Genomic DNA, 27,803 nt, shown 5'->3' with positions numbered 1-27,803 from the left:
TTTCCATTTCAATAACTGAGCATTTTAACTGTAACATATAGTGTTAGACAATTATAAACATTGTATCATATTTCTCTTCTAATTGGCCCTTAATGTTTGGCCCTTTATGAAAAGTCATTCGACTTTTCATAAAGTCGGGACTCGGGAATAAAGAATGTTTATTGCTATTAAATTTCCTCAAACACTACTCAAAATAGCAACAAATTAATTGCACAGTGAGCTATGTGCCTAAATAGCAAAATACACTTCAAATTTTCAAATGATAAAATATCACATTAAATCAAAATTATCACTAAATGTAGTAAATGTGCTCTAACCAGCAGGACTGACATTTCCGTGAAGCAGTGAATTCGAGTATTGTCATGTGCGTGGAGTTAACACTGCTGCGGTTAAATAGCCTCTTTGGGGTGCTTTGTTTTGAAATGGTTTAAAATCAAATGTCATTGAACTTGTCTAATTATTGTGCATAAATATGCACATTAGAGCAAAAGGAAAAATACTGTTTTACCATTTATAATGCGCTTTCCTTCGTGAAAAACAGCCTGGAAACATGTTTAATTGTGTAAAAGTCACGTGAAGTCCTCTTTGCAACCTGAACTTCTTCAGAAAGCAGCTGAGTGATGCGTTTATAAAAATAAAGTTATTTTTAACTATACTTGGTATCTACAAATGTGGCGATCTTCGCAAAAAAGATTCAGCGCAACAGTTAAAGATGCCTGTCCAGCGTGTTAACAGTACATAGAAAACAGCACAGATGCACAGAAAAGCATGTTTAAACAGCCCCTTACTCACCGTATACATAAAAAACGGACCCAAACCCTACAGTTTGTCAGAACTCATCGAGTTCGGGTCATGCTGAAGACCTCTATTGTTCGTGTAGAACAGTGATTTTGGTATTCAAATAGTGGAGCTTTAACCAAATGTTTACAATCCGTACACATCCCTAATAGTGAGGCCAGTAGGGTGTGCTCACCCTGCAGTCTGTGTGGGACCCAACGCCTTGCTTAAAAAGAGACTGTCTTTTGGATGAGACTCTGTGGTCATAAAAAATCCCAGGGCACTTCTCATAAAAGAGTAGGGGTGTAACCTTGCTGTCCTGGCCAAATTTCCCCCCATTGGACTTCATTATACCATGGCCCCCTTAATCATCCCCATCCCTGAATTGGCTCTATCTCTCTCCTCTCCACTGATAGCTGGTGTGTGGTGAGTGTTCTGGCACACTATGGCTGTCGTCGCATCATCCAGATGGATGCTGCACACTGGTGGTGGTTTTGGAGAGTCCCCTGTTCACTATGTAAAGCGCTTTGAGTGTAGTGTCAGAAAAGCGTTATATAAATCTAACGTTCATTCATTCATTCAGTGATAACATTGATGCATTGATAATCTATGCTGTTTTGAAATTGGAAGTTTGGGAAACTAGTCTGCCACACTTGATATTATGCCATGTTTGTAACAGTATAGATACGGTAATTGAAATAAGTGTAGAGAGAAACTGTTCAAGATCAAGATGTCCAGAGACTTCAGTTGTAAAATCAGACAGTTTATAACAACAAGACTGTCCCTTCAAACGCAGATGTTTTTTTCCATTCGCATGCAAAGATGTGTCTATGTTTTTTCATTCAAAGCTGCTCAGATAGTTGTTTTTTTCTGATAGTTCTCTGCGCAATTTCATTCTCTTTCGTTTCCTCTTTAAGGCATCATCTGAAAGTTTTCTGAATAATCATTAAAAAAGGAAGAGAAAAGAGGAGCGGGAAACATGGTCCTTTGAAGACAGATTAGGCTTGCAGTGAAGCTTGAAAGTATTAGAACCTGTCAACATCAGAGCAGTGTCTATTCTTTTTTAATGCTTTTTTTTTTTTTTTTTTTGTGATAGCCTATATTTAGTTGTTAGGTTTGAGAGACCAATTTATAAATGGTTAGCTAAATTTGATGTCAAGAGTCTTTTCATGTCAGGTTTAGAATTTGAAAGTTAAACTTTTGCAGCATTTACATTTGACCAGCTTGACACACTTTCAACCTTTATCACCAGCCATTCTGGATTTATGAAGAATTAAGTTTGCAAATCCTCAAACGAACCCTCAGTGTGAGCTATGTGTAAATACAGTCGTATTTGCTTCATATTATAAAATAAAATGTTATGGCCAAAGCTCTCAGTTGCTGTGAAAACCTCATCTGGAAGCACTGGTGGAAAATGACAGCATTTCAGTCTCTCTTAAGAAATGTTTGAGTGTAGTAAACTGCATTCAGTGATGCTCGGTGGGCATGTTTGTGTATTTTCTGTGAAAAATACATGGTTTAAATGTGAGCTGTAATTGAGGATGGGCAGATCGATCCTAAAGTATCAATACTTCCGATACTGATGTTGTATCAAAAATATCAATCCTCTTACAAAACTATTGATTAAATTTTTTTTTTTTTAAACTAGGGATATTAGTGTTTGGTTACCATGAACATGAACAAATAATCTTGAGCTTCAAAGTGAAATAAAAAGGATTAGGAAATATTAGCAAATACTTGTGCAGGATGGGAATTATTTCTTCTTCTGCTCATCTCAACATGCATGCTGAAAGACACAAGCAGACAAGCACTTACATCGTCACAAGGCTCGTTCAAACCAGAGGGATCAGTCCCTTGTAGAGGTAATGATAGAAAAACAGCTTGTTGTGGAGTAAATTCATGCTAAAATAACAACATATCTAAAGGTGACATTTCTTATATCTTATAATTGTTGTTAATACGTAATTAAAACAAATAGTTAACCATGGTTTTACTAAAGTAATATTGTAGTAACCATGATGTGTGTGTGTGTGTGTGTGTGTGTGTGTGTGTGTGTGTGTATGGGCATGTTTATGTGGTTTACAGGGACAAGTTTTTTAGGTTACAAACTGGTAATTACAAGGGTATTATGCTTTAAATGTGGTTTATGAGGACATTTGTCCCCATAATTTAAATAGCTTAAAAAACATATTAAATTTAAAATGTAAAAATGCAGAAAGTTTTTTGTGAGGGTTAGGTTTAGGGGTTGTGTTAGGTTTAGGGGATAGAATCTATAGTTTGTACAGTATAAAAATCATTTTGTGTGCCGCGTGTGTGTGTGTGTGTGTGTGTGTGTGTGTGTGTGTGTGTGTGTGTGTGTGTGTGTGTGTGTGTGTGTGTGCTCTCTCACCACTTATTTCACTGCCTCCAGCAAAGAACACAATAAAAAATAAGATTTGTAAGATTTATTTTCACAATCTTACATCAATAATACTTAAAAAGCAATAAATGCCTTAAACTTTTTTCCAGCCTGATCTCATGAAAATTCTACATGATTACATGGGAAATCGGCATGCTGTTTCCGAAAGTTCTGTCACCCTAGGATCGGCAACAGTATGCTGACTCACTGACATGCTCTAACTCCTATTCCTATTGAGACATATTTGGAATGGCTCAACAACAGTTACTTTCCCTCATGGCTCGACTGGTAGCACGTTGCATCAGTTGCACGGGAGACCACAATTCAATCCTCAATCAAATGAGGAAGTAATCACGTTTGTTTAAAGGTGCAGTATGGAAGATTCAGACACCCTTGTTATTAATGACACTTGTAGGCCATTAAAGCTCATGGTGCAGGTTAAACACCACTGTCGATTAATGGGTAGATAAAGCAGTCAAGATATGTATATAAAGTTAGAAATGTCTCCAAAATGGTGTTAAAGTCCAGTTTTTGTAGTTTTTGGTTAGAAACGGTTATTTTTTACGCGATTCGGCGATGACGTCACATGAGGTAGACGCGGTGGAATGTAGCCTCAGCCGTTCTCAGCTACTTGAACTAATTCTAGCAGACTAGCACTGACTACTATGGCATCTAACTGGGATGAGGAAGAGGTGGCAAGACCCACAGTTAACATTTATGATGGCCCACAGCCATAAAATTTCGAACCGTTTAGACGTGAGAGGGCGAATGAGGAAATACCGAGAGCAGATGGCCGTCAAAGACAAATAAATGCATGGTCAGAGGAGAATGAATGGAGAGTTGGTGTAGTGTCCTGGTGAGTTGCTATCATTTAGAAACGCAGCAATGACCGCTGGAGCTAGTAGTCTATGAACAGCAGTGCATACAATAACTTTTATGCTTTATTTCTAAGCTTTTACCTCTTTCTCCGGTGAAAATGTTGTTGCCGTAGCATGCCAGTAGGCTGCCAGTGTGATTATTGTTGATAGTGCCAACTAGTTTTCCTCATGATTGATTGTCATTGACACCGCCAGGCTTACCGGGAGAGGGAGTGAGTGAGTAGTAAGCGCCTGTGTCGCTGTGTTTGGCAGGTGTCTGTGTGGGCGTGTCATCCCATGGAAACTGTGGTGGAGAGCTTGTGTTGTAGGGAGGTAAGCTGCTTTTGGTCGCTGGTCGAGGATCTCACCCCGCGGCCAGCAGATGTAACGTGCCTAACGCAGCATCCTGGATTTGAGGCATGCTGCCTGAATCCGCTTGTGCTACAAATAGCATATTCACACTTCAGACAGGATCATGGTCCCCTTCAAGCCAGCACGCACGAGTATGTTCATGGTTTATGTTTACTTTACCAATGTTTTTACACTGAGTCCTTTGAACAACAGCAATAGGTGACAGGAGATGTGTTGCATGCACAAACATGCATAAGAGACAGGCTTCAAATGACGTTTCCAACCTACTTACAGAGTTTAAAACTTAAGAATCTTTCCTACTTATTCCTAGGCAATACCGGTACACTGCGTACAGGCAGGCTATACGCTGGGCTTATGGAGTTTTAGGGAGGAGTATAAGGAAGCCTCTACCCTCTTGTGTGGTTTCAACCATCAGACAAAACTTCCAAAGTGGTGACCAAACCTATCAGGGCTTTCAATGGCCTCGTTTGGATGAGAATGAATAAAAATAATTGTTTATTCTGTTGTGATCGCCCAATTGCCCTTAAAATGTTATAAAGTACACAGAACTCATGAATTTTAATAAGAAAAAACAGTTTATTGGCATTGCTTGTAAGGGTTACTAAACATTTACTGAACAAGGACAAGGATTACTGAACAAAGACACAGGTTGCAAGTAAACAAATCTATATAAAAAAAGCCCACTGATGAAGGGCTAGACCTGAAACCTTTGCACATTGTTTCTTTTGCCTGCAAAAGTGTGGTCTTACCTGAGGGTCAACTGATGGTTCTCGCACTCACTCACACTCACTTACTCACACACAGTCACACACAGTCACTCACACTCACACACACTCACACACACTCACACTCTTTCATGAATGCATATGCAGTGATACATGCAAAAGCATATCAAGCTGACACACAGTGAACCCAGACAATACCGCACACAGAGGTTGACAAGGCACAGGTAAAATGATTGGTAAATTATTTTGAATTACATAAAACAAATTTCATGCAAATAACAGACAGAGGAGCAGACATGCAGCATGCAGGACCCCTTGAATGGGGTACAGCGACAATTAATGCCACTTACAAAGACGAAAAAAGTAATGATTTAGTGCAAAGTAAAACCAAAGCAACAACACACAAAACATGCAGAATACAGGAAACCACCACCAAATGAGATGACAGGGACAGAAGGAAAGAAGATAAATAACAACTAAAATAAATACTTACAACTAAATCATTGGACTTGTCTGTGGAAAAAAATAATAATAATAATGTGAATTTAGATTCTCTTGTAGCGTGACTGCCGGGCTAGGAAGAGGCTGACGGCCTCCTCCTTAGGAACCTGTTCGAAGGATTTAGCGATGGGGGCGGGTGCATCGGAGGACAAATTAGCTTAACCTCTCAAGAGCTGCAGGTGAATGGGTGTAGCTTTCCTGAAGGGCCTTCATCAATGATGTTGCATAACCTGTAGATATAATAATAATAATACTGAATAAAGATCATTGCCACTGATCACAGATGTCTCGTGAGCCATCTCAAAATATGATAGAACTGCATGACACTGCTTACCGTATGAGGCTGCCTCTTTGATGGGACGCAGCACATGGGCACCTTTTCTGAAGCCGGATACCGCACACAGTACTTCTCCATCCCATCACTTTTCCGTGCTGTCTCGCGGTTGGCATTGTGATTGTAATGCAGCCGCTAAGAGAAGCCTACAAAATAACACATTTGAGATTTTTTTTACTACAATAGGCATGATAATAGGTACTATTATTATTATAAAAGGCATAATAATTGCCTGTATTATTCCTTGGATAGCACTGACCTGCTATACATCCCAACGTATGAAAACCCTGTGTGCTTGGGTGCGAAGTGCAAGATGAGGGAGTGGTAAGCCTCAAGGGAGAATGTCTGATGCTGTGGAGACAGCTGTCGAACATCTTTCAGTAAGGCAGTCCTCGTGATTATGTTCTCCAACTTTACTGCTGCCAATGAGCCTGCAAAGACCAAGACAGGGAGGCAGACAGACACACAGATGGAAAACGTATAAATAGACAAGATAGATTCAGACAAAAAATCTTTTTTAATGGAAACACATGAAATGGTCCTGCATATGAATTATAGCAAACATAAACAGTAAACAGAATGTTATGAGATTGCCAGGGAATGAAAAAATAATTTAATCATCATAGGTCACATGTCAAAGCACTCAGACAGCAAATACAACAAAACTGTAGAGCGTACATAATACCACATGCTGTGTGTACTGTACCTGGGTCCAGCCACTCTTTGTTGCGCTGATCCCCGCCTAGAGGGCCATGGGCACAACTGGAGAAAGCAGGGGTGTCATGGTCATGGATGTCCTGGATGTGGTTGACTAAACTTTTCCATTTAGCCTCCATGACTGCTGGGTTGCCGTCTGGGGTTGAGGCTGCAGTCCAATAGAGGTGATTCACTATAGCAGGCCTCCACAGCTGTAGTTGGTCACACTCTTTTGAAGCTGCATCCAATGCCTTCCCCAGACCTGTTTTAGAACAAATGGTATTAATTGATATGCACTAACAAAAACTGCTTCAAGGTTCCAACAATGGATACATACTTTTGGCAATGTGCCACACATCAAAATAATGCCGTGTCCCTTCAGGGCTCAGCTCCTCTCTCACCCATTTGGCAACCTAAGGAGAAATAAACAAACTTTTGTGGATGATTGACCTGTGTGGCCCTCCGTGTATCAGCAAACCACAAACATCCAGCTTCAGTGCAATTCAGATGTTTACATTCTATACTGCATTTTTATTGTAAATACCTGGCGATGACGGTCCGTGATCAGCATTGCTAAATGCAGGTCCTTTCCCTCAGCAGGCCAACACTGCGCTTGAGCCCTTCAAGCTCACACCATGAGCTGTTGGGGACCTCTGAGCTCTGCAACATGACATAACAGTGTAAGTGTAAAATGCTGGTGTTGTTGAAGGAGGCGTGAATGAACCGACGCGTTGCTGGTCCAAGCATTACGATACACTGTACTCCAGTTAGGCAATACACAAAGCTCTAAGCATCGTTGTACTAGTGGAAAGATGTTATATTAATATACAATCAGTTTACTAAATTGCAGAGTTCATTTCTTTGTCTAATAACATCAGGTTTACCTGAACAAGCTGAACATCCACCACCTTGTTCACTCTGTCCTCGATCAGAGAGTAGGATCCATACTTCGCACAGTGCCCAGGAGAATCTGACCTGGAATTAATTACAAATTTGAATTAGGTTTCAAGTTTTTAATAACCAAGGTCTGTAAAGACAATCCACCATGTCATCTGCAAATGCCAACTAAAGCCACCCTACATGATAACAAATAAAAAATCAAAATGTGCAACTGGTCTATGAGCTCTCACACTGGTTTACCTGCAGTCACCAGCAAGAACTAGCCCGCCATCCATTGCCCGTAGGTCACTAAAATTCTTCGCTTGATCGCTTTGCCAGGCCTGAACGATTACAGGGATGGTGTAGCGGCGCTGATGGCGAAAGTAACTGCTCGCACTGATGCACTGCAGGCCAAACAGAGTCAACATTCTTAATGTCTGGGTGGCCAAACATCCAGTGAAATGAATGGCCCCGCTTAACAGGAGGTTGCAGGTCGGCATGTTCCTGTGGAGCATTGGCTGGTTTTGCCAGAAACGGTGGTAGCCACATGATGCACAGACCTAGATATGTAAAAAAAAAAAAAAAAGAAGAAGAAAAAAAAAAGTGTAATCAACAGTATATCAGGATTCAATATAGATTAGGTACTGTACATTACTGGTCAAAGGTTTCATGTTTTCAATGAAACACACATGACCAATACAGTATAACACTCAAATATGATGCCATCACAAACCAATAGACTAAAGCCAGCTTGGTACATACATTGTAAATTAAATTAACTGGCAAGACAGTCAGAGCTATCAGATTGTAATTAGATATTCTGATTTTCTAATCAGATGGCCTGCTGCGTAAACAAAACCGTACCTGCTTGATCTTAAGAAAAGTTCCTTTTCGATGCTACTATCTGACCTCTCACAACAGGCCGGACAGATGACAAAAAGGCCCATCAGCTCCTCTTGGCAAACAATGAATTTGTCAATGCCACTACAAGAACAAAAAAATTGTTGTTGGGGGGGGGCATTCAAACTACCAAAGCTACAGTACACAAAAATGAGCATTCAAAATAGTCTATGTTGGTTTTAAACTATCTCACTTGTGATGGGGTCACACGTGTAAGGTGGCTCCTCATCAAACAAGTCCTCCTCATGCATCGGCTCTTCGGGCACCCACGATAAGTCATTGATGACAGAGGCATTATCATCATCTTCATCTGTCTGTTCAGGACTAGCAAGGGGAGTGGAGGTTTGTGTGCCGAATGATGTCTGTGTGCCCACGCTGACCATCTTGGGCTTCAGGTTAACATGCACAGCTGTGGAGAGGCAGTAAACATACCCAAACATGAGACAATCATGGCAAATCTAAACTGGTATGTTTTTTGGTGTAGGCTATGTATTAATTTAATCAATGTGTATGGAAATGTTCTGATTGCATAGATACTGGCAATGTTTTAGAGACTATATCTAATAACTACCCCTTAAAATACCCAAGTTTTACCGTGAGACCATCGGGGGGGGGCTTTAAAGAACACTGTGTCCCTGTGTCAGATGTGGAGGAGGGCAAGGGCTGATCCCCAGTATCGACACTCTCCACAGTGTCTACACTGTCCACAGTCTCCTGCTGTAAGGCGTCTTTCAACATCTTGCGAAAACAAATATGAAAAAGGGTCAGCAAAATGCAAATGGGTGTAGTGGTGAAATAAGAGGTGGGTATACTATGAATACTTAGAACAGTGATTCGCAAGCACATTGGGTGTACAAGCACACTGCAGGAGTACATGGAAACATTTAATCATTTATTTTCAACTTGGAAGTACTGAGAATTATTTACTTATCATCTTTGAAATTCCAAGAAGATAAGTAAATATTCCCAGTCATTTCATAAGTCCATCAATAAAATGGGACGTGTGTGCTACAACTAACGTTAGTTTCCCAGTGGAAACAATAACCTATGGCACAGCCATAAAGCTTTCATGATGATATGGACTTTTACTTCAGGGCAATTTTGTTATTATTCTAATTTTTATTCGTGAATCACGAAATATGCTCTTCTAATGTCAGAGTGATCGTGCTTGTAAGTTAGTGGAGGCTGTGTCAAAGGGAACACGGTATACAAAATACACACAGAGCTAGCTAACACGCAGCTTGTAAACATTAACGTTAGTATGATGCTTACCGTGGCAATTTCTCGCTATGCGCAGACGGTGTCTCTCGACCTCGGATGGGGTAAGCAGAGAGGTTTGTGCTCACAGACTGCACGGCGGTAGGAAGTAATTTAGCACTCCTCTCACTCTTTAATCCAAGTGAGACCATTTTAGCATCCCCTGAGTGGTAATCCTCCTCTTTGAAATGCGTGCTGCATATTCTCGAGTAGGCGGTGACAGAGTTAGCTGAAAAATCTGCCCGCCTAATCTTCACAAACTGCACCCAGCTTCGGAAGATCCCTTTGTCCTTGGGGAAGGAATGGACCCTATGTCCAGTTTTGCTGGAGTTCTTGCACCCGCCACAAACACAGTAATAAACCATTTTGACTAACGTTATTTATGATCTACTCTTTATCTATCTCTAAGCTATCTGTTATGCTATGCTATCTCTCACTATCTATGTTATTCTATCTATGCTATGCTATTCTATCTATCTATCTATCTATCTATCTACTTACTTATAAATCTGTCACTGTCACTCTTTCACTAGTTAGCTACTCTTCGTCTCACTCTCCCTCAATTGTAAGGCGGGCCGCGGGCTTTCTTCTGTCGTCCAACAGTCAGCGAGTACCTCATGTGACGTCATGGAATGCATTGTGGGAGAAATAAGAATAATCGCTAAGCTGTAGCTAAAAGCTAACATATCACCTACTTTTCCAGTATTATATTTCTTTTTGTAGTACCCTACAACATCAAATACAATGGATAACTGTTTAAATGTTTATTACCAACTAGAAAATTGCCAAAAAAAAAAAAAAAAACCTGCACCATGGGCTTTAAGTGAATTGCAGCCAGCTACCTGTTAGCAGGCAAAATCAAGTCAGCTAAATTTACACAGATCAATCCTTATTGCAATATATTTCACATGATTTGCAGTTAAGTAAGCTTACCTGTCCAATAAGAAGAATGCAAATTCAGGGTCGTTTTTGATCCCCAAAACCGAACGAAGGTCCCTCCAGGAATCAAATGCCCTGCTTAAGTTCACTAGTTTTCGCTCGATCACATTCCCGCTTAGCCAGACGGGATTAAGTAGATAAATGTTTATTTTTAAATATTTTTTGGCTTACTCTGAGTTTGTGAAGGAGTCGGTGTTGTGCTGGATTCCAGCTCTAAGATAACGTTAGAAGTGTTGCAGTTTGTTGTCGCTGTTGAATAGCGGAAGAGAAGCTATTACTGTCCGAGGCAAGGCTCTCGGGAGCACGCATAAACGTCACATACTTTGGATTTTCCCAGCAAAAGCCGCATGAAAATCATACAAGTCTACAGGTTTTAATAGGCAACCTAGGAAGTCCGGGAAGGGCTAACGTTTTAAGTTGTGTTACACGCCGTTCACACATTGGCAAAATATTGCACCTTACCTTTAAACAACCACGAACATGATAAAGCGGTTGCATTTTTTCCCTAACAATGCATTTTGTCTCTACTAATGGTTAGGGTTAGATTTTGGTTTGGGGGTTGACTAAATAAAATAAGCATTTCTCCTCATTGTTTTACACCCTGTTCAGCGGAAAACAATTATTTTTACAACTGGCTTCTGGTGACCTCTCCTGGATATAAATGGATCCCACTTGTTTATATGTTCTGAAACACCGCTTTAGCTTCTGGAGTCAGTTTTCAAATTCAGTCAATTTGTATGTGAGATCAGGCTGTGAAAATTATGCGACTGTCGCAACATTCTAACTAAATACATTTTTTAAAGTGAATTGTACACTTATGGGTGCTAAAATCAAGTTTAATGTTTTCCCAAAAATATGTAGCTGCTCTATGTAATATTTTTTTTTTTATTATTATTATTTTTTTTTTTAAATTAACAAAAGTTCATTGTTAATCATTAAAAAAGTCCATGTTCAAAACCATGTCCTTGTCATACAAATTCAATACATTCAGCCTACAATAATGCTTTTTATTTAAAGCTGTCAGGCCTGGATTTGGCATAAAATTGCAGGCTTACGTCATTCGTCCTTGCGTATTTACATCATGTCTTTAAATTCAGAGAGATGGGCCAGCTGTGTCTCGCACGTGTTGGCTGGGGAAGCCACGGAGTGTGTGTGCCATCTCAAGTTGTTTATAAGGTACCGATTTCATAGCACAGTAATGCACTGTATATTAATTTGTTTAGCATTAATTTGTTTAGCATGTAAACATATCTCTATTATAACTTTACTTCAAAAGAAATGATTCAAGAAACAGAGTATAATTGTCATTGTTATATTGCATATTTTGCTTCTATCACACTTTTGGCTGTTGTGGTGTCGACTCACGTGCTTTGCTGGATTTGTACCCAGGTGCTCCGCAATCCAACGCTCTAGCAGTTGAGCTACAGCGCAACTTAGTCACATTGGAATACACTTGTACATGTAGTTGGTGATGGAATGCAAGTGTTTATATTGTGTTTATAGATTTTTCAAAAATGTAGTGATAGTAGTGTAATTCTATGAGACCAGGTTGTTGTTGTTTTGTTTGTTTTTTTCAGGAAAGGTCATAATGGGTTTAAAGCTGATGTGTGTATTTTTTGTCAATGTTAAAATTCTTTATCGCATCTTATTTTAATATTTACATTCAAATAAGTAAGACATTTGTACGTTGAAAAGTGTAACACTGTGGCTCTGTGGCATTATAAAACATTCATCTGTTTTTGGCCAAACTGTCCAGCCTGGCACACCAACACTGGCTCAACCAATGGTGTGAGTTTTGGGCAGTACTCTCTGTTTGTAAATGCAAAATGGAAGATAAGAGGAGTTTTTTGGAATCTGTTTCAAAACTGTGATTATTAATTCTTTTAAGTGATGCTAGTGTTACAGAAATTGTACTTCTCAGCTTTAAGCTAAACCTAATTTAAGCACCAAGATTATGTCAGTGACTCTGATTTCACTCTGTAGGTAAATGCATTAATCAGTTTAGTCAAGATGCACATATCTGTTTACGTTCTGATGCTAAGACCAGAGAAAATACAGATAATATTTTCAAAGTCTCATATCTTCTTGTGTTGCATTTATAATGTGCTGATTTTTGTTATTTATCAGTTTTTGGTACTACACAGGTAAACACACAAATTGGCTTAACCTGATTAAACCTGATAATCAAAGTATGAAAATTACAAATACATATATTTTACCAGAGGGAACAAAAACGCTGTGCCTGGACTTTTTACTTTCAGCATTAAAATGCATTCCACAGAAGCAAGACATTTCTCATATGAACTATTTCTCTCTTCTTAGAAGTTTGATTAGCATAGAGATATTGAGCATAAATTTCAGATAATGTTGTAAGTCTCTTGAGCCTTATATTTCTTGGATGCAAGCCATGATTGTATTTGTTAAATTAGGTTTTGGAGTAATGCTGAGAAGAGGGTTAGAAATGTGTTCAGGGTCCTAAAGAGCTACCACAACATGAATGACAGCACCAATTTATTGGATTTGCTTGTGAATGCATAAACATGCATGAGCACATGCAATCACACAGACAGACATGACCAGCATAGACACTTTAATCAACATTAAATTAAACAGATCACACACATTGAACAGATGTGATCAGCATACACAAATATAATCAGCATAAAAAGAAGCACTCACACACAAATAGAACACAGAAACACATACAGTACTTGATTATGGTGCCCTAGTTACGCCACGCACATGTGCGGTGAGAGAGATTCCCCCTGCAGTGTATTTACTGTTTGAATTATCTGTGTCAGCGACACTGATTCTGACAAATGTGTTCAGGGATATCCCTGTGTCCTGCCAAACTGATGCTGAGGAAATGTCCTGTCTCTCTTCATTAGGGCTTTTATCACACACATACACACACACACACACACACACACACAAAACCCATTACTTTGGCTCTCCGCTCTCTCTTACTTTTTCTCTGTCTCTCTTGTTACTGTCATTTTCTAACCAGTGCAGTGTAGACACACCTTTTTTATGGTCTGGGTCAGGTTTTGTCTTCATAGACATTCACGGTAGCACCATCTTTGATTTTGAACATGGGTGAAAACGAGGCAGCGAGGGATAGACCTACCATGTTTATGTCGTTTACTAGGACTTTATTTTAGGTTACAAACTGGTAATTACAAGGGTATTATGCTATAAATGTGGTTTATGAGGACATTTCTAGTGTCGCAATAATTTAAATCGCTTAAAAAAACATACTAAACAACATTTTATTGAAAATGTAAAAATGCAGAAAGTTTTTTGTGAGGTTAGAATCTTCATACAGTTAAAAAATCATTATGTCTATGGAAAGTTCTCATAATGATAGGTAGACCAACATATGTGTGTTTGTGCTAGAGAGTGTGTGTGTGTGTGTGTGTGTGTGTGTGTGTGTATGTGCACAGATCTGAGGCTTTTATGTTTGCAAGCTTACATATGTGAACATGAACATGTAAGAAAGCATTAATGCTCAAAGACTTTGTGTGTGTGCTTGCGCATGTGTGTGTATGTGCTCAAGCAGGTGTCTGAGGCCTTTTTGTTTGCAAGCACACATGCACATATGTGAACATGATGAACATGCTCTTGAACACTAAAATGTTTCAATGGCTTTTCATTTAAAATCATTTAAAAACAAACTTCCTGGTTAAACATTAAAGCACACTAGTGTGTAATATTTCATATTGTATTTAATATTGCCAATATGATCTACAAATAATGATTTTTTTTTTCACTAAAAAACAGAGGGGCATAAGCTCAGGTCAATGAGGCCTACGATCAATAAGTTCCAAAAAGTAATACAAAGCCTGTACTAATTGAAAGAAAACAAATTGCCAAAAAGATCTAATCCAATATTTGGTGATAATATTGCATAATGAGAGATTTGTAAACAATTTTTATAGGTAGGTCATTTTTGAGCCATTTCCTGGCTAAAATAACAAAATAACATGTCATAATTAATGTTAATGTCATAAATCAGGTCCCATCCCTTGGGGTTGTAAAACAGTAGACAGGTGTTAATTGTTTGTGTGGTTGTAAATAATAAATTGATCAATAGTCACACATTATACATACATTTCTGCATATACATGGTGAAATTATCAGAGTGCAGGGTCAGCCATGATACAGCGCCCCTGGAGCACATAGGTTCAAGGGCCTTGCTCAAGGGCCCAACAGGGGTGTCTTGGTGGTGTTGGGGCTTGAACCCCTGACCTTCTGGTCAGTAACCCAGAGCCTTAACCGCGGAGCCACCACTGCCCTTAGCATTGTGTTCTGTAGGCAGTGTATGGTATGTAAAAGAAACGTCTTGGTTACTTCCGTAACCTCTGTTCCCTGATAGAGTGAACGAGACGTTGTGTCGATGAAGTGACACTAGTGGTCACTCTTGGGAGCTCGAGACACCTCTGATCTTTGAAAAAAGGCCAATGGGAATTGGCAAGTGATATTTGCATGCCACTCTCCCAATCATTTGGATATAAAGGAGCTGGCGTGCTGACCGCTCATTCAGGTTTTAAGTTGAGGAGCCGAGAGAGAAGGTCTCGGCCATTTCAGCGGGTAGTCCAGCATTGTGGCAGGAGGGACATAAAGTCTCGTTCCCTCCATCAGGGAACTGAGGTTACAGAAGTAACCAGGATGTTCCCTATCTGTCACTCACTCAACTTTGTGGGAGAAATTAAGTGAAAAGGGAACAAAAGATTGTACTAATGGCCCTCCACCGGGGGATGGAGTGGTCTGTTCACCAGCTCCGGAACAGCGAGTTTCCCGGTCCCTGCATCACGTGTCCGGTGCAGTCACCGCAGGAGAATGCCCTTGGCAACAAGCAGACGGGGTGCAGGATCTTGAGCCATGCCGGAGCAGGATGTGTTGGATGGTCTCCGTCTGCTGCTTCACTGTCAAGAACTACTGGGCAAAGTCCTTGACCGTGTCGCCAAACAGGCCAGCCTGGGAAATGGGTGCTTCAAGCAACCGTGCCTTGTTGGCCTCTCTCATCTCTACCAGGTTGAGCCAAAGGTGGTGCTCCTGGACCAACAAGGTGGACATCGCCCGCCCGAGAGACCGCGCCGTGACCTTCAACGCCCGGAGGGCAAGGTCGGTCGCCGAGCACAGTTCCAGCATCAATCCCAGGCAGAACTACCCTCGTGCAGTTCTTTTAGCACCTTGGCTTGGTGGACTTGCAAGAGAGCCATGGCGTGCAGGGCGGAGGTGGCTTGCCAGCGGCACCATAGACTTTGGCTGCCAGGGACAACGTAAACCTACAGGCGCTAGATGGGAGCTTCGGGCGCCCATGCCAGGTGGCGGCACTCTGAGGGCATAGGTGCACCGCGAGCACCTTACTCACTGGGGGCATCACCGAGTGCCGCTTGGCCGTTCTACCATCAAGGGTAGTGAGGGCAGGGAGCCGAAAGATTGGGACCGGGCAGTAAAAGGTGGGTAGCTCCTCATAAACTTCCAGGAAGAAAGGAACTGGGGCGGGGCATGGCTATGAGCAGCGCCGCAGGCCCAGGAAGCAATCATCGAGCCGTGAGGGTTCAGGGGTGAGCAGAGGGTTCCACTCTAGCCCGTCGCTAGCGGCTGCCCAAATAAGAGGTCAAACTCGTCCTGAGATGAGCCGGCACACTCATCCGGAAACCTGATCGGGGCAAACGAGTGTGCTGGGGAATGGGAGGTCTGTGGGGATTTACCCAGCAGAGGTGGTCACATTGAGGTCCCCAAATCTCCCCCAGTGCTAGCCGCGTTGGCCTCAAACCCGTAGGTAGAAGGACCGAGGCGGGGAGCCACTATGTGGCTTGCTTTCTTAGGAAGGCAAGCCACGACCGCAACGTTGCCATGGTCATGTTCTCGCAGTGAGAACATGATGCATGCACAAATGGTGTCTCCGCGTGGGCAGTGCCCAGGCACAAAAGACAGTGATCATGGCCGTCAGAAGGCGAGACATAACGACCGCAACCAGGAATAACACACAGGCGAAAAGGCATCTTTAAAAAGACACGTCTTTAAAAATGTTCCATGTGTGCCGCTCTTTTAGAATATACTCTTTTAGGATTTATACTCTTTTAGAATATACTCTATATAGTTTGTTCTGCCGGTGTAATGTGCCATCAGAATCCAGCAGAGGTGAATGGAAGTCTTGGGATTTCAGCTCAATGAGTAGCGACAGCTCGGCTCCGAAGAAAAAATCTGAATGAGGGGTTTGCACGCCAGCTCTTTACTCGGGGGAGTGGCATGCAAATACAACTCGCCAATTCCCATTGGCCTTTTGTCAAAGATCAGAGGTGTCTCGGGCTCCCAAGTGTGACACGTAGTGTCACTTCATTGCCACAACGTCGAGTGAGTAACAGATAGGGAACTTCAATTTTATCCTATACTTCCCTTTCACATGTTTGGATACAACCAATTTCATAGGTTTGTTAAATTTCCTTCCCTTTATACATATGACAAGCTGCATCATTAACAGAAACACAGAAACAACAACCTCAGTCAAAACTATCCATTCTGACCTTGATAGTACATAGACCATGACACTGATCCTTAGATTAGTGCCCATTTCCTCTCTGTCATACATTTATCTATTACATTTGCCATGATTACATGACCCATTGCTTGTATTGCCTCTACTTGGGCCCCTTTAACACTCACCTTGTCTCTCTTAACCATCTCGAAAATATCATAATTTCTTTCTTCAATTAAACCATCATTCCACCATTCTGGTTCTAACTGTAACAGCTGCACATGAAGGACATAAATTCCACCCATATACTAAGTGATTTGCATCTTTTGCTATTCAGATTCTTTTTAGGGGTATAATATTCTACTTCTTTGACCATTTCCTTATTTGTAAGAAATTCTCTCAGTAGGACTGATTAAAAACAGTGATAAGGGATGCTAAACTTTCCAGTTGCTGCACCATGTAAGCTCCATCTTTCAAAGTTTTGGTCTTCAGTGCTTACAAAATACCATGAGCAAGAGCAATAGTTGGAATTGGATATATTTTAGTTTGTCTCTTTGACAAAAAGGTAAATACATTGTCTAGATTCCCCAGTTTCCAAATTCGTCTCACTGTATTCATTCTCGTCTGCTGAATGCCATACTCTTACATAATTTCCTTTGATATTTTTTCCCACTATGATAGTACTGTTTCCATCTACAGAGCCCTCACTATAGGGTAAACACACTCTTGGGTTAGTGAATCCCATAGCGTACCCACAATCTCACAACATTCTTTCAACAGACTTGTTTCCATCTCTTATTAATGTCAATGGAAATTACCCATGAATTGGAAGCAGAGTAAAATTATTAAACATCACTCTTTTGTTACCCAATTCCTAAATCTAATAGATGAACAGGTTTCACTCTCAAGCCATAAGCCATCATTATGTTCATTCAATAAATAGGGTTTAACTTGTGACCAGTGGCACCACCTCACTGTCTCTACACCCTTCCCCTTAAGGCAAACACCCGTGTCTTTTGTCAAGAGTATTTCATATAGTCCCTCCCACCTCTGCTCTAAAACTTTCCTAACAATGTGTTTGACCATAACAAAACTGCCTACCTCGGGAATGTGTGGGGTGTTAGTAGTGTGTGTTATTCATCCCATTTCTGTTAAGCTTCTTGCACTTACTTGTTATTGTCTTTGGTGGATTTGATACCCTCCATTGGGTGACAATGGACCTGTGAAATCAATTCATAAATGTGTCCATGGCCCTATTGGTCTGGCGACTTGACAGCTGTCAGTGAATATGATCATGTTCAACACTGGAAGAATGTCCATGCCAATAAAGATTCCTTGTGAATTTGACCCTACCCAGAAAGATGTCCATGAGACTTAAACTTCATGTATTTGCAGAGGAACTGTTATGCTTTTGTGAAATGTCATGATGTCTCCTCCAACTCCTTTAATTTTGATGGTTTCATTTGTTGTGGGTAGGTTCAGGTAGTATATTGAAATGGGAGCTCCAGTGTCTATGTAACGCCCACCCTCAGTGCACCAGGTTAAGCTCTTATAAGGGTGGTGTGGACCAGTGCCTAGGTTCGTAGGGAGCCGTAGTGAGAATGGAATGAATAGACAGACAATAAAGATGAGTTTAAACCATTCAGTGGTTTATGTTGAAAAGTATTGAAGTGACTGTTTACTTTTTCCAGAAAAAAAATAAAACAAACATTTATGACAGCAATGTCACTGTAAACAATGAGCAAAAATAAAAATATTAAATGAAAATAAATTAGTTTCTATGCTTAGTCTTTATTTTCTTTATTTCTAAAGAATTATGAACTCTTATTTAATTATCAAATCTTATTTACTCTATTTTAGTTTAATTTTATGATTAAAATTACTAATTTTATGATTCCGCTTACTAATTGATTCCCTTTTTATTACTTATTTAAACTAATTTTGTTCCCTAGTGAAAATCTATTTTATAATTTTAATTAAAACCTATTTAAGTCAAATTATTTATTTTTAATGTATTTATTGCTCTCTTATATTCCCAGAAATTTGTTTACATTTGATATTCAAATCAAACCACTTAAATTTCGTTTCAATTCACAAATAATACCGTACATTCACAATACAGAGCAATTAACAAAAGAAAAAGAATCAGAAAATACAGAAAACAATTCACAGTTAAGCCAATCAGTCTTTAGGTTGAACAAATCAGTCTCTAGTATGACAAATAAGTATGTATTTGAAATAACTCAGTCTCTAAAAGCACAATTCAGCTTTCAGTTTGCAGAAAAAACTATTTTCCACGTCCTTGTGAAGTTTAGAAGACATTATTTCAGTCTTATCATCGTGATGAACAAATCAACAGATGAAAAACGATTGTTGATTAAACAACTCAGCTTCAACTCACTCCGTCGTTTTGATGGATTTCCTGCCTCTGTCCAGAGGAAAGATAATATAAGGAATGCTACGGAAAGTCAGCACTACTCAAGATTCGTTTGGTGGCTCACCATCTTGATTCCATGTAGTTTTCATGCGGTGATATGCAGTTCGTTGCATCACCGTTTTCACAGTTAGAAACTCAACAAAAACAACTCAGAACTTCTGTATCACAAATAACTCTCAAAACAAATGTAATCACTCTGTTTCTAGATACCTAGTTCAGATCATAATTTCACTTGTGTTATAATCACTATTTTCTCCGCCGATCTTTCCGTGCTCCAGTCTCTTCTTCTCCCCGTCTTCCTCTGCTGCTCCATCATCACTTCTCATTGGTCAACCGTAAAACTCTTCCCGCATTTCCCTTAAAGGGATACATACACTTAAACTACATACATTAGTTTCATACTGTAACATGAGAACATATACAATATTAAACATCACATTAATTTTTAATTTCACAAACCTTGATTTTAATTATTTTATTTTAGTTTCTTTTAGCAATTATTTTTAGATTAATGTTTATTACTAGATTTTAGTAAACACTCTGGTTACACCTACCAAACATTCACACTGATGGCTCCCTATTTAGAAACAAAAAGGCGATTGTCTCTTGTCTTCCTCATACAGGGGGCAACTGATTCCTTTTGTGGACTCATGATCCCCTCAATGAGCTGACAAACTTGTGCCTCATTCCATATTTTCCCTTGAGAGGTTTGATCATTGTTCTTGACATGAAACTGTATGACTGGTGAACCATTACCGTCGGCTCCTCCTCCTTTTCGTCCAACAATCCATTCTGTTATGGCCACGCTTCCCACAGTTGCCACAGACCTTGATCTCTCTTTCTGTGTCCACACTGAATTTAACTGCCACCACTCCCTTTCGGTTAGCCTTGTTTCCTTCTTCTTTATCTAATCTCATAGCCATCTCTGGGCGGCATGCTTATTGCATGATTTGGTCAAATGATTCTCCTGGATTGACCCCCAGTGATAAGGCTTGTTGATATCTTGGGCTAAATCCATACACAATTGTGTCAGTGAACTGTATGTAGCTATATCATCTCTGTCAGGTACTTTTAGTGCAAAAAGCCCATCTTTCATAGGCGTTCCATTTACATAGAGCATATTCATCTGGCGATTCACCATCTTGTTTCTTAAGCAATGTCACTGTTGTGAAAGGAATCTTTAATCCTTTAATCAAAAAGTCTTTTGATTCCAGTTGTTTTGAATGGAAATTCAACAACTTGTCATGTTCCTTCAACAGTCCCTCTTGATCCTTCTTTTCATTTTGCAATTGGTCAGCTAGAGCTCAAACTTTTACCTACTCTGCCACTGATCGGATCAACTTAATTAATTAAATCAACTTAAATTAATCTTAAATTTAGCTATGTCTGACATCTTCCAATTCTTGGCAACACCAACTGGTAATAATTGATAACACAGTTCTTTACAGCAGTTCGCAGACAAACATGTATCCCTACTGGTTATATCAAGTAGACTTTAGTCGTTTAAATTGTCTTTCCTGACTATTCTGAGACAAGTGCCTGAAGAAAGCTGATCCTGTTTGTGATGCCAAATAGAAGACTTTAAATTTATGTATTTTTCCCTGTTGTGAAGTCACGGAGCCAAATACCAGTTACTTGCCAAGAAATAATAAATGTATGAATTCTTTTAGTTATCAGGCATAGGAAAGAAAGCAATGTTTTTATTTAAAGAGTGGTGAAACACATGTCTCTGAAAAAGTTAGTCTCAGCGTGTTCACATCCAAACCATAGAAATGTATGCAACTTATATAAGACTCACACAAAGGACCTTCTCATCTTTGACTTACACAAGGCTTTAGGCATAACATAAGTGTAATAATGGTATTAAATGATCATGAATACTGATAATAATTAATAACACTAATTAACATGAAAATTTTGTCTACAGTATAAAGCTTGATAAACCTCACATTGTCTGGAATTGTTTGTCAGCTGCATGTTCTGACTTGTTTTCAATGTTTTGTCCACGGAACGAACCAAAAACATTTTAAACTATAGTACATCCCATTGCCTTCCTGTCATTCCCATCAAAAATCAAAGATGGAGCTGTTGTGAAGACGGTCTGTTGTGGGGACCAAATGAAACCAGCTACAGCCCGTTGACCCCTTTAGTAAACAGCTTTAAAAACACATTCAATAATGTTGTTAATGAAAATGTAAAAATGTTTTTGTGTGGGTTAGGTTAAGGTTCCCGTCTGCAGAACTGCCCCTCACTGGATGTTTTTTTTATTTTGGCACCATTCTGAATAAGAGAATGTTGTGTGTGAAATTCCCAGGAGCTCAGCAGAAACAGAAATACTCAAACCAGCCCATCTGGCACCAACAATCATGCCACGCTCCAAATCACTGAGATCACATTTATTCTCCTTTCTGATGGTTGATGAGAGCATTTACTGATGCTCCTGACACATATCTGCATGATTTTATGCTCTGCACTGCTGCCACATGATAGGCTGATTAGATAATCACATGGATGATTGTTGGTGCCAGACGGGCTGGTTTGAGTATTTCTGTAACTGCTGATCTCCTGGGATTTTCACACACAACAGTTTCTAGAATTTACTCAGAATGGTGCCAAAAACAAAAAACATCCAGTGAGCAGCAGTTCTGCAGACGGAAATGCCTTGTTGATGAGAGAGGTCAACATGGCCAGACTGTTTCGAACTGACAAAGTCTATGATAATTTAGATAACCGCTCTGTACAAATGTGGTGAGAAGAATATCATCACAGAATGCTATTCTGAGGTGTACGTTGGCCCTACACAATATTTGGAAGGTGGTTTTAATGTTGTGGTTGATCAGTGTATATATATATTTTAAGTATTATGTATTATTTATATTGAAATATCTTTAATTGGTGGCCTTTTTCAGCCAAAAATTGTAAATGCAATTAATTGTGGATATTTAGATATTGGCATGTCATGCAATTTGATCTGTTATAATCGATTTGCAATCCTTAAAGGGTTGGTATGAGGTTTTAGGGGTAGGGTTGGGGGATAGAGCATACTATTAGCTGGGTGCAAAACAATAGAAGTGATTGGAAAGTGATGACCTTTTATTTAAAGCAACTAACATCATTCAGGCTATACATATCATCAGTATCTGTGTTCCCAGGGAATCAAATCTATAACCTTGACATAGTCCCAAGCTCTCTCAGTTGAACTACAGAAACTCTTGAAGCTTCAGGAATTGTGAATGTATGTTTAAATGTATCTTTGTATGTACTGTATAAGCAGACAGTTATTGCTGGTGTGCGTTCACTGGAGAGAGAACAGCAGAGAGTATAAAAGACTTTGTGTGACGTTATTACGCTAATATTCCCTTAGACTAAGTATTTTACTGGAGCTGACAATACACACAAATACACATGCATACACACAGACATGCATTTATTAGCAGTTGTTTATTTGAAAGTAAGCAGTGAAATCTTTGCTCAGCATGAATGCAATGTTTAGCTGACTGCAAGAATAGACGTTCTCAATGCTGCTCTTTTTATTTTTTTATTCTTCTCTTCCCTCACATTCTCTCTCTCTCTCTCTCTCTCTCTCTCTCTCTCTCTCTCTCTCTCTCTCTCTCTCTCTCTCTCTCTCTCTCTTTCTCTTCCATCATTCCTCTCCCTGTGTTAGTGCTAATGTGTGATGAAAGTGTGGAAATGCATACTCTCCCTGTCTTTCATTACTCTCTAGATGTACTACTGTATGCGGTAATAAAAGAGAATTAGGCCTTAGTTAAGGGTTTTGATATATAGCTCTTCTAAAAATGTATTCTTTGAGTGCCTCATTGAAGCCTGAGCATCTGAAACATGTCATTGGAACCACTGTCTCGTAAAAAGGCTTTTGTTATACTTCCATAAGTTAGAGGGATAGTTCACAAAAATAAAAATTATGTCATCATTTACACACCCTCATGTCGTTCCAAACCTGTATAACACAAAAGGAAATGTTTTAAAAGTATATAGTAGCCAGGGACTGTCAAGCTCCAAAAAAAGTACCATAAAAGTTGTCCTTATACACACTTAAATATAATTTTTTCTTGATTTGTACTTAAGTGCAATATAAATAGAATATTTGTACTTTTACTTGAAAAGTATTCACTGCATTTTTGCAGATAAAGTCTCTTTCACTGCATCCGACAAATGGCAGATGACAGACAAGAGGCACTGCATCATTTCAAATGAAGTGTCGCATGGCGGTTGTGTGGAGTTCCGACAGTCTGCAGAAGCTCTGATTTGAGCTTTGGATACCTTGAAATATTTGTGCGACTAGACCATATGTGACCTTCTGACTGGATGTGATGTATTCATTAAAAAAATGAGCGCGAAGTGAGAAACACTGACAATTTTTGTCCTAAACTTTATTCTAGTGTCATCTTAGACCTACAATGACAACTAGCGGCTTGGATGCAGCATAATTTAAAATCAATAGTTTTTAGTTTCAGATGCTATTGTAGAAATTCACTGTACAGTCAGCCATGATTAATTTAATTCAAAAGTGAAAGTGTCCAATATCAAGGTGGTTACTGAGATTGTAATGTAATTGCTATTGATTTTATACCTATGTTTCAAAATTAATAAAAATGTCTTTAGGAGTAAAAAATGTTTTTATTTAATTATTATAATAACTATAAAACCAGCAATGATAATGATGATAATAATGATAATTAAAATGATGAAATCTAAGGAAATATTTATTATGTAATGCAAGCATTAATATAAGTTATGTACAATAGTTAAAGTGTTTAGATGCCATATGGTATATTTGTGTGAGGAACAGAGTGAAAAGTATGTTTATCAATTGATAATCTGCCCGTTTACTTGAGATTTGCGTGAAAGGGGATAAAAGTAATTTTTGTTTTAGCGACTCTGATGTTCACTCCACCAGGAAATTACCATGTTACGTACAACAGGCCACATAAAAATCATTTAGAAAATTATTTAGTTTTTGTAACATGATTCTTTGACCAGGTTGCGTCAGAGAAAAGGCTAATTAAACCAATCAAATTTAACAACATCCTCTCTCACACATTCTCCACAATCACAATCATTCTAGCTTATTAAAGTTATTTTTTACTTTTTAATACCTAAGTACAATTTAACGTGAATATTTTTTACTTTCACTCAAGTATGTTTTGGCTAGATACTTGGACGTTTAATTCAGTAACATTTTCACTCAGTATCCATACTTTCACTTAGGTATAATTTCTGAGTGCTGTCGGTCAGCAGGATGAAATAAATGAGGGGGCATTTGGAATTTCTGTGGGGGCCACATTTTGACACTGCAATCCTGAATTTACCTTTGCAAAAGTTAATTTACAACAGTGCTTATATCAAAATTGCATATGCATTTTTAGCTACTGCAATATATATGCTGTCTGAAGTAGAGGACAATTCATGGCTTTTGTAAGACATGCAAAACCTCATACCAAATGCTCTTAATAAATACCAAGCCAAAGACAAATAGGACAGATACTGTGTGAATTATAGGCTAAATATTATTTATTTCTCGCTGGTGTGAACATTGCAACAGAGTGATTTTTTTTCTTTTCTCATTTTTAGAACAAAAAAGTAATAATAAACCATGTCAGTGTATGTATACCACTGCATATTAGGTACAGTGGCACATCTTGTTTTGTGATTCGATTATCTTGACCTGTACTGTAACAGCACTATTATTATCCATTTGCCTTTTTTGCTTCTATTAAAGAGACATTTTACATTTTTGATTTGATGTTTTTGGATATTTGCCTACAGTGCATATGGGACCATCTAAAAAGTCCACCCACTGTGCTAAAATGTCAGTGGTGGTCGAAGTGGTGGTCACCCCCATAGCAGCAGTGCTGATATGACTTGTACGTTATACGTTTTCTGAAGCCATCCTTTAGCTTTGTGAGAGGAACAGACCAAAATGTAGCTGTTATTCACTGAAATTCTTGTTCTCCTCCATAGCCTTCAACTGTAATTTCTGCTGTTGCATATTCAAAAGTTTGATTTCAACGTCGGACCAAGTTGAAATCAAACTTGTTCCGACGTGTCTTGATGCACCAATTTTGAAAATAAGCTACTGCGAATAAGATTTGAGAGCGACATGAGGATGAGTAAATGAAGTAAATGAAATGAGTCATTTTAAAAAGAAGTTCCTTAAAAAGTGGTGTGATTTTAAGTGTGTAAATGTTAAAGAGGCTTCATTTTGGTTAAATGTGTTAAAAATGTGTGTGTTTGTTTTCCAGTTGGTGGACCTGTACTGGGGGATTGACCCAGAGGAGTGGGACAGTCCAGAGCTGCAGAGACTACGGATGAAACTCCTGGAAGAATGTTTGAAGACTTCCACTGGTCCATGCTTTGTTGTGGGTATATATGACATTTTATCAAACCCTTGACCAGCAGTAGCATGAAAACATTCTATATGAGAACATGTTCAGATTATTACAGTATATGACTCATACATTCTAAGATTTGACATTCAAACGTAGTGACTTTAAAACATGTATGTAACATTGGATACTGAACAGGCTTGTGGCCTAGTGGGTTACTCATTTCTGAGCACCTCATACGTGATCTCGCCATGCACAGAACAACCACTGACTATCACAGCACAAATGACACCTCGCTCACAACAGCACTCTGGTTTCCAGTCTTTTACAGATGCCAACCTAACTCATTGCAACGGCCACTACTGCAAAATAATGTTCATGGAAACGTCACTATTCTTTTGTTTTCCACGATAAAATAGTGCCATTATGCTTAACATTGTTTTGTTAGCATACAGAAGACATTTAAGTCATCTAAGTTTTAAATTATATTAATGTAATTAATTCTCATTTCTTGATTTGCATATGTTGTCTTGAGGTAATTCGGAAGTATCTTAAAGTAGTCAGAATCCATTAATTGTGATATTTGGATTATGTTACTAGAGTACATTTTTAAAGGAATCCTCCCATATCTGATGCTAAACCAATTACTTTTTACTTACTTACTGTAGATGATGCATATTCTGCATAACTCACTCATAACCATAAATATCTCTATATACCTCTGAGTTATTTAGTTACAGTACAATATATGACATGCTGTGTACTAGAGAGCAGTGTGTGTGCTGAAATTTTTGTGGGGTAGTACAGCAGAGTTGGGCTGGTGTTATGTACTTGTTCCTGGCTTGAGTGGTGTATGAAGTCTCTCTAGTCAGTGATATTCTGAGGAGCTAATGGGGAGAACTCATGTATCATCCAAATGGTAGTGAAGCACTTGAGTTCACTCACAGGATGCAGCTCACACACACACACACACACACACAACCACACATGTTGGTATGGCTATACTTATAAGGACTCTAGACATAATGATTTTTGTACTGTATGAACTATAGATTCTATCCCCTAACGCTAACCTTTACCCTTGTAATTACCAGTTTGTAGCCTAAAAATAATTACTCGTAAACCACCCAAACTTGCCCACACACACACACACACACACATACACAACAGAGCGACTTTGAGAAGTCTCAGCATGGCAAGAGGATGGGTCTGATTTGATGGTTGATCTTGCTAGAAATTAGTGACCAAGCAGAAACTGAACACACGCATGCACACATATATGATCCATAGCACCATGTGGGCTACTAACAGATAGGGTTGGGGAGTAACAGAATACATGTAACAGGATTACATCTTTAAAAATACAAAATATTAGTATTTGTACTCCACTACAGTTACTATTTAAATCACTGGTAATTAAAATACAGTTACGTTCAAAAAGTGTTTTGATTACTGAAGAGATTACTTTGCATTTTATTGTCATTTGGTTCATTTAATATTTAGTGCTTTCAGATGGAAAACATTTATGCATATAAATGATAAAATCCAAAGTGCATTTGAACAGCGGTGAAACAATTTCTTATGATGTTTTACATTCATACAAGCAGACAGAGAAGTAAGTTTGAAGTAAGTTTAAGGCAGAAGTAATAGAAATAAACCTTGTGTAAATTGTCAGCTTTACGTTAAGCTAAAAAGATAGTTCTAGCAGTTTTACATGCACATGTTACCAGACACGAGGCATTTTTCTTTATCAAGAAAATTCACATTAGATCATAATACAAAAAAAAAGTCTAGTAAGACCTTTGATATTAGGGCAAAACTCATATTCTTGATAATTCTTTTATTGTTTTCCCATAAAAATAACTAAAAATCTTTAAAACAAGATCAGTTTGATTGATCT

At 38.9% G+C, this 27,803-nt stretch overlaps 1 protein-coding gene across 1 annotated transcript in view; it reads left to right on the top strand.

Moving 5' to 3' along the window:
- Positions 1-27,803, top strand: part of LOC127649403 (NACHT and WD repeat domain-containing protein 2-like) — an 82,721-nt gene that overhangs the window by 20,244 nt on the left and 34,674 nt on the right. Inside the window, exon 4 of the mRNA XM_052134511.1 lies at positions 25,820-25,936. Within this exon, the coding sequence (XP_051990471.1) occupies positions 25,820-25,936 (117 nt within the window). The remainder of the gene's footprint in view (positions 1-25,819; positions 25,937-27,803) is intronic.

This window comes from Xyrauchen texanus, chromosome 1 (assembly GCF_025860055.1).
Source record: "Xyrauchen texanus isolate HMW12.3.18 chromosome 1, RBS_HiC_50CHRs, whole genome shotgun sequence".
In the NCBI taxonomy this organism is placed as follows: domain Eukaryota; kingdom Metazoa; phylum Chordata; class Actinopteri; order Cypriniformes; family Catostomidae; genus Xyrauchen; species Xyrauchen texanus.
This window is presented reverse-complemented; position numbering and strand designations above follow the sequence as displayed.